The sequence below is a fragment of the Salmo salar genome, chromosome 03 (genome assembly GCF_965601325.2).
Source record: "Salmo salar chromosome 03, fSalSal1, whole genome shotgun sequence".
Taxonomy (NCBI): domain Eukaryota; kingdom Metazoa; phylum Chordata; class Actinopteri; order Salmoniformes; family Salmonidae; genus Salmo; species Salmo salar.
Genome location: NC_138293.1, coordinates 27,448,086 through 27,459,170, shown reverse-complemented (window position 1 = coordinate 27,459,170; position 11,085 = coordinate 27,448,086). Strand labels below are relative to the sequence as shown.

Genomic DNA, 11,085 nt, shown 5'->3' with positions numbered 1-11,085 from the left:
TATTACAAACAGGATGCATGTTTTGGAATATTTTTATTCTGTACAGGCTTCCTTGTTTTCACTCTGTCAATTATTGTGGAGTAGGTACAACGTTGTTGATCCATCCTCAGTTTTCTCCTATCACAGCCATTAAACTCTGTAACTGTTTTAAAGTAACTTTAATCGTTGTCTCCGTGCGCCCCTTTTGAAACAAGAATGTTATTCTGTTCCACTCCCCTCATCGTCACATGCTCTGGTCCATGGCGCGCGCACAGTGAGATTTGGCGCTAGTCTATGTTGCCTTGAGATGAACAGTTGCAGTGGAATAACTTTTTAATGTCCTTTAACTTGTTAGTAATCTTGTTTTACATATCCCGATTAGCATTTTATGGATAGTAATGTCGGATGAAGAACCGAAGGTCCCAGAAGAGCTCTTCAAAAAAGTTAAATTCTACGTGGTCGGGGACATTGACCAAAAGGTGAAGAGCTCAACGTTAGCTAGCTAACGTTAGCCAACCAATGTTTACCGATAGCCGTTTAGCGTAACGAAAAGCTAACGATCAGACTTGAAATTGATCATTTGTAACCCGAATGGTTTGCGGATGTGCCGTTTGAATTAATACATTTATTGCGATTTACAAATAGATATGAAGTTGTCATTGATCCAGACGAGGTTACCGAACTACCATAGCCAGCTGGATACTAACGTTAGCTAGCGAGCTAGGTTTGATAGCTACCTAGCTTGCTAAACATTACCCTGGCATTCTAGGGACGTTATCCAATTCAATGCAGTTAGCTAGCAAGACAAAAACACAGAAATGTCCTAATGTTTGAATTGTATGGATTACCATAGAACGAGATGGATTGATAATATATTGAGGTGAGAGCCCATCGTCCGCTTGCTGAATTGTGCGCCTGACATTGCGCATGTGCGAGGACATGCCCGCCATTGTAGAGCTGCAAGTTCCAAATTCCTGCCAAATAATGCCTTAAATTTACTCTCTTGTAACCCCTGTAATTTGATCAATCGTGTACATGGGGTATATTAAAAATCAAATACGTCTTGAAAAATGGAATTGTTCCTCGATTGCGCTTATGTTTGCAATAGTTTTTTTTGTCATTTACTAATACAGCTGCAATCAACAGTATCTTCTATTGATAACGTCCATTTCAGGCCACCCCATGATTTATGCATAACATCTTGGAAACCTACTGGCTTCCATTATCACACTTTGGTTTGAGACAGGATTTTACACATGGACATATCATGTGCCTATAACTGGTACAATTGACCCCGGGTGTTCTGTTTTGTTTCATTGGTGTGATTTCATGTGCACTTTAGGTTGTCCAGCTCCTAAAAGCGGGGAAAGGAAAGGAGGTCTCATACAATGCCTTGGCTACACACATCATAGCAGAGGATGGGGATAACCCAGAGGTTGGGGAGTCACGAGAGGTCTTTGACCTTCCAGTTGTCAAGGTAAGGATGTGAATTATAGATCCCTTTTATGTAGTCAATTCACTAACAAACCTGTAGCCTTGTTGGTGTGAAGGGAAGAAGAAGAGTTCAACCATTAAAGTGTTTTCTTTGTTTTTCAGCCGTCTTGGGTGACTTTGTCCGTAAGATGTGGAGACCTGCTACCGTAACCTTTTTCTTTTTTTTTTACGAGCAATTGATTTATGTTTCTGATTGATATTCTAACACTTAAGCTGAACGAATAGCCTAACACTTGAGTTGAATGACTTCCTTGACAAAAGATAATACAGAGTTACAGGATTCTCCCCAGAGTCGGGACAGATATTCTTTGGTGTCACGGCATGTCTGCCAAAGGTATGTGCCTTTTACATATTACCTTTTTAACTGTTATGCACGTATCTATGAAATGGTTTATGGATTCATAGGATGAGTCTTTTATAGAATGTTAACGTCTTTCTCATGCATTTCTTTGTTTAGCTACCAGAAGATCTCAACACTCTTTGGGCCTTGATGACTTTTTATGGGGGTGACTGTCAACTCAACCTAAACAAGAAATGCACTCACCTGATTGTTCCAGAGCCAAAAGGGGTAATTATTTTTCAGTTCTATAAGAGCCATAAAAAGTTGCTTTGTCATTCTTGTGTGATGGAATACGTTTATTTTTTTTTAATGTAAAATAATTACAATGCTCTCCTGACTCAAAGGCAAATATAGGGGGAAAAACATGGAGCACATGGACAAATTGGTGTATTGAACAGTCTTTTGAGAAAGAATGTCTGCGTGTTGTTAATTTTAGTATCTTTTGAGGCGCCTGCTGAGGCCTTCCTTGTTTTGGATATTTTATTAGCCTTGCTTTGGCTCGGGTATGCCTGATGGTTATTGCAGGAAGGGGATGTCTTCTTTTACTGCTGTCTTTGTGCTCAGGCACCAGGAGGTAGAGCTTGCCTGTGGGTTGTCTAGTCCTTGCTTAACCACTGGACACAACACATTTTTATTACTTCAGGTTGTATTGTAATAAAACGATTCATCTTGACATCTGCAATATTGATAGCGGTACTCTGTTGGTCAGATGACACCACAACACCAATTTCGCAGTAAGTTACACAGTAACATATTTTACACCGGAACTGTATGTCTGTGGATCCATGGTGTAAATTGTGTGTTCCAGGAAAAGTATGAGGTCGCCCTGAAGCACAGCAGCATCAAAATCGTCACGCCGGAGTGGATCACACACTCGGCGTTGGACAAGAGCCGGAAGGACGAGGCTCTGTACCACCCCCGGTTGACCTACCAGGAGGTGGAAGAGGATGAGGAGAGTGAGTATGAGTCTCTCTCCGAGGGTAGCTATAGCCCTCCAGGCCGCAGGCGCCCAGGCCCCAGGTCCCGGAGATCCAGCTCCTCCTCAAGAGACGACTCCCCTGCTAGTGGCCGAGGAGGGACCTCGCCCAAAGCTGAGCGACGAGACGAGCTCATGTTCGACGACTCGGACGACTCTTCCACGGAGAAGGAGGAACGGAACCTGAACTGGACCCCAGTAGAGATTACCGGGCCACCCCCAGGTCCCAAACGCAGACTGCAGCCAGGGAAGGACTCTGGCCTGATCAACCTCTGTGCCAGCGTGCCTCCTGTGCCGGGCAGTGCAGGGCCACCAGACACCCGGGCTGCCCTGGGACCCAGTGGTGCCCAGCCGGGGGCAGAGAGGCCAGAGGGCATGGCAGGCTGGAGCCCAGCGGCCAGGACGCTACGGAACATCACCAACAACTCTGACATCCAGCAGACCACCAGACCCTCCAATGTTGCACATGTAAGAATACTGTCCTGTAATGTGCTCAAAAGCTTTATTTCTTGCTTGGTTTCTTTTTGCTTTAGTGGGGTAAAATACTTGGATGTTCAAATTTCCTAGTCCATTTCTAAAAGCAGTGCTAAAATGTAAATTGTTTGGTTTCTTACCACGGATCCTACAGGGTCTCTCTGCCTCAACGAAGACATTGGAGCAGCAGCAAACGAACCAGGGCCAGCCCAACACCCAACCCAACCCGCTCCTGTTCAACCAAGTGAAGCCCCAAGGTCAGCAGCAGCACACAGCCGAAGCACAGCAGCAGTTACTGCAGCAGCAGTCCCATCAGGTCCCCCAACAGCCACAACAACACCCACCTCAGCAGCTGCCACAGCAACAGCACCCCATGCTGCAGCATCTTCCACCACAGCAAATCATGCAGTTGCACCACCAACAGCAACCACAGGTTCCTCAGCAAGGTTTTCCTCCTCAGTTGTCACAACAACCGGCCCATCAGTTCATCCAGAAGCAGCCGCACCAACAGCAGATCCACCAACAACAGATCTTCCCCCAGCAACAACCGCCACGTGCATTCTCGCAGCAACAGCTGCGACCACAGCAGCTCCCCCGGCCGCCCATACAGCAGCAGCAGCTCCAACAGCAGCAGCAGCATGCTTTACAACAGCAGTTACAGCAGTTACAGCAACACAGGCTCCAGTTACAGCTCCAACAGCAGCAGAACCAGCAGCAGCAACTCCATCAACAACACCTCCAACAGCAGCAGCATTTCCTGCAGCAACAGATGCAGCAGCAGCAGCACATGCAGCAGCTTCAACAGCAGCAGCATCTCCAGAGCCAGCAGCAGTCGCTGCAGCAGCATCCGAGCCAGCAGCAGCAAGGGTCACTACAGCCTCCGCTTCCTCAAGTGCACCAGCTGTTTGGCCACGAGCCAGGCCAAGAGAGTAAGTTCACTCTTACTAACAGATTTCAGTCAGTTTCACTTTCTGTTTCAGTTCATTACAAAAAAAATCTATTAGAAAAATACATGAAGCAATTGTGATCGGATGAAATACATCCAATGATCATCATTGTTTTTAATGGTTGTGATTATGATTTGTTTGACTAACCAATCATCTTTCTATTTGCTGCTGTAGTTCCAGAAGATGGCTTCTTGGTGGGCTGTGTGTTTGCTATCGCTGACTACCCAGAGCAGATGGCAGACAAGCAGCTCCTAGCCACGTGGAAGAGAGTAAGAGAAAGACTTTCAGTCTTTTCATGGCTTTATCTTGTATCTGAGCAAACAGCATTATAACTGCATTTGTTCAACTACTATTTTGCCCCTTGCATTGCTGAGTTGTATTTTGTCAATCACAGATTATCCAGGCCTATGGCGGAATTGTGGACTCCTCTCTCAGCAACCGCTGCACTCACCTGCTCTGTGAAACTCAAGTCAGCAGCATGTATGTCCAGGTAAGCATCACTAAATCGTTTTTCATATCAGCTAAAGGGCTCCCGAGTGGCACTGCATCTCAGTGCAAGAGGCGTCACTACAGTCCCTGGTTCGATTCCGGGCTGTGTCACATCCGGCTGTGATTGGGAGCCCTATAGGGTGGTGCACAATTGGCCCAGCGTCGTCCGGGGTAGGCCATCATTGTAAATAAGAATTTGTTCTTAACTGACTTGCCAAGTTAAATAAAGGCTAAATAAAAAATTAGAAAGGCCTGTTTGAAGGCCAAAATCTTTTTGTGTATGTCAGTTAGATTAGGTTTTAAATGTAATCTCTCTTGTTGCTGTACCTCAGGCCCTACGAGAGGGGAGGCGCTGTGTCACTGCCCACTGGCTGAACACTATCCTGAAGAAGAAGAAGATGGTTCCTCCTCACAGAACCCTACACCTCCCCTTCGCCTTCCCACCAGGAGCCAAGCCCTGCTCACAACACGTACGCATCACTTCCTTTTTATCGCACCCCATTAATAACATCTAACATGGGTTGCTGTCGTATGTTTTTAATTTGAAACAATGATACATTTTGCTTTGGTGTATCATGAGGTAATGACTAGACTTGCAAGCCTATGACTCATAAATGGCGCTTATAGCTTAGCTTCTATACTAAGTCCATTGACATTGCTATCATTCTCTCCTCAGATCATCTCCGTAACTGGCTTTGTGGACTCAGAACGTGACGACTTGAAGCTGATGGCCTACCTGGCAGGAGCCAGATACACAGGCTACCTCTGTCGTAGTAACACTGTGCTCATCTGTAAAGAGTAAGAGATGACCTTGATATGCTCTCACCTATTATGAATGGCATGTAAATGTTGTTGGCACAATCAAGTCATTGGCGTATTCATGTTTGTGTGGATGGGTGTCAGGTTTAATTAATGTGTGTGTTAATGCTTGTATCATGTCCGTTTTACTCTACTGTCGTAAACCCATCTATTAACCCTTTCTCCCTCCCTGTCTCCTCAGCCCCAGTGGTCTGAAATATGAGAAGGCCAAGGAGTGGAGGATCCCCTGCGTCAACGCCCAGTGGCTCTGTGACATTCTCCTGGGGAACTTTGAAGTCCTCCGGCAGGTCCAGCACAGCAGATACTCCAACTTCAACCTGCAGGAACCACTCATCCCCAACCAGCATCTGGTTCAGACCCTACTGGGTACAGGGCTCAGAAGTCTTACAGTGGGGGCAAGGGGACTTTATATGGGAGTTTTTGTTAAGATGGACAAACATCTGTTAAACATAGGTGTGAATATAATTACTTTTTCTCCTTTTGGACTTAATTGTAGGTGCTTGGCGGGCTCCTGTGAAGGTTTCGCCTGATGCGTTGGCGGCATTGCAGTTGCAACAAAAGCAGAAACAGTCTGAGTCGATCTCCCAGCATCCAAATAAGAAACTAAGGTGAGACTCTCCATCACCCTAGTTTTCATTGTGGTGTGTGGCATGGTATGAAGATGAGTTAGACAATCTGCAGAATTTGTTTGTAAAAATATTTGTTTCTAAAAATACATCTTTGTATATAGGGATATGTCGTGACTTTCATTAATCTTATGACTGTTGTTTATCTAATCAACTAACTGTTTTAATTGTTAACTGATTTAAATTAATCATGTAACAATTAACTCATTAGGAATTTGGGGCACCACGAGAGCAGTTGTTTAAAGGGTCATCATCTCCCGAATTAACTCTAAAGATCTTTACCTGTCACATCCATAAAACAGTCAACGTATTAATCATAACCTCGTATCACATCATCATTCTGAACAGTCGTAACCTCCTGCATCTGCAAAAACCCCAGCCTTACTTATGTTTTAGTACTACACAAATTGGTTTAATTATTTATTTACAAGCTAACTAAATGATAACACAGGATAACATACACACTTAATACATTAGGAAAAGGTCCCTAGCGGACTGACACCACATTGCGGCTTGTTACACAACGACATGGAGAGGGGGGGAGAGAGAAAAAAATAGACACTTATCGTTGATACATTTTAGAAACTTTTCTCGCAGTAATCATATACTGTGCACACGATCCGCCGCCCGTTTGGAGTAAGAAATCATGAATGTATTTACATGTGATTGCCTTCGTTCGCTGTGGATCTCTGTCAGAACCAGCCCTCCTTAGGAAGGATGATGGACCTTTCAGCGGCACGCTTGTAAAGCTCTGATTGTCCGAAAGGGGTCTCCTCCTTCTAATGTTGTTCACTCTGGAAGATCCTCCTTGGAAGAGGCTAGCTAGCCGTGTCGACGGGTTCCCATTGGGTGATGAGAGTAGCGTACTACAGTGATTTGAGAAGAGTAATGGATTGGTCCCACTTAAATTCGCTTTTCTAGATACCTTTCTTAGGACAGCTAATTAGCTGTACCAGTAATTGTCTGAGAGGGGAGTTTTCTTCTCCAAATCGTCAGGCTGATGCTCTCTGACCTCACTCGGGGCGTGGATACTTACTATGCAAAGTTTTATAGGAGACAAATTAACTCATGGCTCCTAAAATTGCATTCAGGTCTTAACAAAAATACTTTCATCGTATTTCATATACAACGTAGAGGATGGAGACTTTGTACATGTACTGTATATACTTTCCAAGTTACAGTATTTCCTTTATAACACTTTTAATGACACCACAAAATATCAAACCATATGACATTAGTTTTCTATAGATCACTGACAATTCCCCACATTCTTATGTTAGAAATATTGATCCAGTATTCACTTTTTGAACGTGTTAGAGTTTCGTTGGGAAAAGTCTGTTAACGGAGACAATCCTTTGGTGAATACTGGTGAGGGAGACCCTAGATCTCCTCTCCTTTAATTTACGACAGGGTGTGAGCTGTCAACCCGGCAGCAGCTCCCTCTTCCCCCGTCTGTGGGTGGGAGAAGGTCTGGTTACTGTCATCCATTGCCAAGCTGATCTGACCCATTCGGATCCTCACAGGACAGTCTGAAACTTTATCTCCCAATGACCCAAATATTCTCTCAATTGTAGACTTGAGGAGATCGAAGCCCCAACCAAGAAGCTTCCACCAGAATCCACACCGTACATTTTCTTCACCGGCTTTGAGCCAACACAGGTCCAACAATTCATGAAGGTAATTGTTATTTCTATGTTTATGCACAGCTGAGCAAGAGTCTGCAGGAAACAGCCTTTGTTGTGAATTACTGTTGGCAAGTATATCAATCACCGATATTTAGGTAAACGTTTTTACAGGCTCACATCCGATTCGCACCACTCTCTGCCTCTAACAATGCATCCGATGTCCCCTTCTGTCTGTTCAGAGGCTGCACAACCTTGGAGGGGAGATCGCAAAGAGTGCTCAAAAGTGCACCCATTTGGTGGCCAACAAGGTGACGAGGACTGTGAAGTTCCTCACGGCGATGTCCATTGTCGAGCACATCGTCACCCCTGAGTGGTTAGAAGAGAGCTGGAAGAGCCAGAAGTTTGTTGGTACTTTAAAGCGAGAATCCTTAATCGAAACACTAACAAAGCGGTCACCCCGCCTCTGCTTTAGTAAAAACGCTGAGTGATATGCCTGAAGAAATGTAACCACTCTCAAATTCACAGACTGAGCTATTGATGCAAGGACAAATAATATAGTTTTAACCATATTTTAAGACTATATGACAGTTGACCTAAGCTCATGAGGCATTTATAAATTATATTCTTCAAGAGTCAATGGGTACATATCATAAAGTCCAAAAATGTATGTAGCTACTAAGGATTTTAGCTTTAAGTTGGCATTCAGTTATTAGATAATGGATCTGTGGGAGGGAGTTTCAGTTTGGAGATACTGTTGTGATGTCATCCTTTTTGTGTGTATAATTTTAGAGTGTATATGTTCTTAGAGGGAGTCTGTTTGGCTTTAGAGTATGTGTGTGTTTGTTCATTCAGATGAGCAGAACTACATGCTAAAAGATGCAGAGGCAGAGGTGCTGTTCGGCTTCAGTCTGGAAGAGTCACTGAAGAGGGCCCACACTGCACCACTCTTCAAGGTTAGTGATCCCATGCACTTCTGGAATCTATCCCCAATATCCATCTGCCTGGTTAGTGGACACCCATGTGTGGATATTTGGAGATATTTAATTGTTCTATTGAGTCATCAGATTGTGATAAGAGTCCATTTGTCTGATTGGATGCATTAGATTCCCAACTGGCTCTTAAACATGTCTTCTGTTTTCTTCTCCCTCCCTAGGGCAAGTATTTCTATATTACCCCTGGGATCTGTCCCAGCCTTACCACTATGAAAGCCATCATAGAGAGCGCAGGAGGAAAGGTGCTCCTCAAGCAGCCCTCCTTCCGCAAAATAATGGAGCACAAGCAGAATAAGGTACTGGTCATCTCCATGTAGTCACAGAACTGTGATAACTGTGTACTTGAAGAATGACGGAGGGGATCTTCTATTACTGAACTCATGGAATGTTTTCTGTTATTTTCAGAACCTTCCTGAGATCATTCTGATATCCTGTGAGAATGATCTTCATCTATGTAGAGACTACTTCTTGAAGAACATTGGTAAGAGGAACCTGTCAATGTGGACATGTGCTTTGAATGTGGCTGATTGTTACGGCATCCTGTTTTGACTCGAGGCTAAACCTACCTCTTGTCTCCCCTGTTTCTTCCTTACAGATGTTCACAATGCTGAGTTTATATTGACTGGAGTATTGACACAGAACTTGGATTATGAATCATATCCTTTTAAATGCAAGAGAAGGAACGGTCTCCCACTGTGATAAGTACCTATCAGCAGTGAGATTCTGTGGTTTTCATGCTTCACAGGGGGATTGTTTGCCTTTCGGATTCTACCGAGCACAGCCAAAAACAAGATTGTCAATTGATTGTAATGATTCTTATTGGGATTAATTGAAACCATAACAAGGTGGTCACCCGCCTTTGCTGAGTGATGGGCCTGGTAAAATGTAACCATCTTCAATTTCAGGACTGACCCTCCATGAGGTCAAAATGATCATTGTAACCATGTTTTGAGGCTATACAGCAGGGGTAGGGCACTAGATTCAGCCGCTGGACGATTTTTGTCCGGGCGGACAGAAAATAATTATAATTTGTAGACTGTAAATTGACAAATTGACAACAACTAAGCCCAAAAAGAGTTATTTTCAAGTACAATAATTTCATACTTTGATTACATTGGCACGATCACATACGTCTTTTTTATTTTATTTGTGGGAATACTTGGGAACAGATTTCTTAAATGTAACAAATATTTTACTGAATTCATTGTGATTTTAGTATTTTATTTACCATTGGAGTAAAACAAGTTTATATTTTGGTTTCTGATGAGGTACGACAGTTGAGATAACCTCATTTGGCATTTCTAAGTTCTATTCTTCAAGAATCAATCGGTATATATCTTTAATTTACAAGTACAAAAATGAATGTAGCCATTAAGGATTCTAGATTTAAAGCCCTGCTCACCATTTTCTTTAACAATCTCACAAATAAATTCACATGATGGCAAAGACCAAGGAGAAGACTGGAAGAAGTCAGGTGAAGATGAGGGTTTTAGGGAAGTGCATTTTTCCATTGACTGAGGTCCTGTACTGGAGGAAACGATGAAGACAACTGAAACAAGTTGCAATGTACAGTCACACTGCTGTACAGTCACACTGCTGTACAGTCACACTGCTCTTGATATTTTGCAAGATTTTGTACCCTGTGAATAGATAATCGTTGTTTTGTAGGTTTTTGTAACAATCGCTAATAATGCATACATATATTGATGTTATTTTTGTGGACTGAATGTTTAAATTATGGATTGGTTTTAATTTTTTTTAATTGTATTGTTAAGGTTCTAGCAATTATTCAACACTTTTGGAATAAAATCAGAACTTTGTTGTTAAAATGAATCATAGATTTCTTTGCTTTCTCACAAATATACCTCTTTAGATATTCATGGAACAGTGCTGAAACTCTTACGCCAGTAACACATTTACAATCACAAAACAAGAAGCGGAGTTTGTGTTCGTTTCATGTATTGAACCAAACAGCACTGACTACCAAAGGCACTGCACTGACCAGCTTTCCCTGTTTACACTGACATATTCAGTCAGCCTGAATGACTACAGAGCTGCATCACTCACCTCGGTCATCATGAAAACCTTTGAGCATCTGGTCCTGTCCCATCTCAAAACCACCATCGACACCCTCCTTGACCCCATGCAGTTCGTCTACAGAGCCAATAGATCTGTCTGTGGACGATGCCGTCCCAAGGACATGCAAGAGGATATTGTTTGAACTTTTGCTCAGCCTTCAACACAGTTATTCTGGACCTGCTACAGCACAAACCTCCCCCAGCTGAACGTATCGGACTCTTATCTGCCCGTGGATCACTGACTTC

The 11,085-nt window shown here is 43.3% G+C and overlaps 1 protein-coding gene across 1 annotated transcript; it reads left to right on the top strand.

Moving 5' to 3' along the window:
- Positions 1–215: 215 nt before the first annotated feature.
- On the top strand, positions 216–10,594 carry LOC106599330 (PAX-interacting protein 1). Its single transcript, XM_082973397.1, has 20 exons — positions 216–458; positions 1,322–1,456; positions 1,576–1,619; positions 1,744–1,807; positions 1,931–2,041; positions 2,622–3,257; positions 3,418–4,192; positions 4,385–4,479; positions 4,605–4,700; positions 5,032–5,169; positions 5,376–5,497; positions 5,700–5,884; positions 6,015–6,126; positions 7,719–7,821; positions 8,009–8,177; positions 8,622–8,722; positions 8,923–9,057; positions 9,167–9,242; positions 9,357–9,418; positions 10,186–10,594. The coding sequence occupies exons 1-20, from the start codon at positions 378–380 to the stop codon at positions 10,198–10,200; spliced, it is 3,255 nt and encodes a 1,084-aa protein (XP_082829523.1). The 5' UTR covers positions 216–377; the 3' UTR covers positions 10,201–10,594.
- The last annotated feature ends 491 nt before the right edge of the window (positions 10,595–11,085 follow it).

What these genes read in the sequence shown, in the direction of transcription:
- LOC106599330 (XM_082973397.1), top strand. Translation starts at nt 378, where the DNA reads ATGTCGGATGAAGAACCGAAGGTCCCAGAAGAGCTCTTCAAAAAAGTT. An exon ending in TCAGCAGCATGTATGTCCAG is followed by an intron (nt 4,701 to 5,031) that starts GTAAGCATCACT and finishes GCTGTACCTCAG; the next exon opens with GCCCTACGAGAGGGGAGGCG. An exon ending in ACACTGCACCACTCTTCAAG is followed by an intron (nt 8,723 to 8,922) that starts GTTAGTGATCCC and finishes CTCCCTCCCTAG; the next exon opens with GGCAAGTATTTCTATATTAC.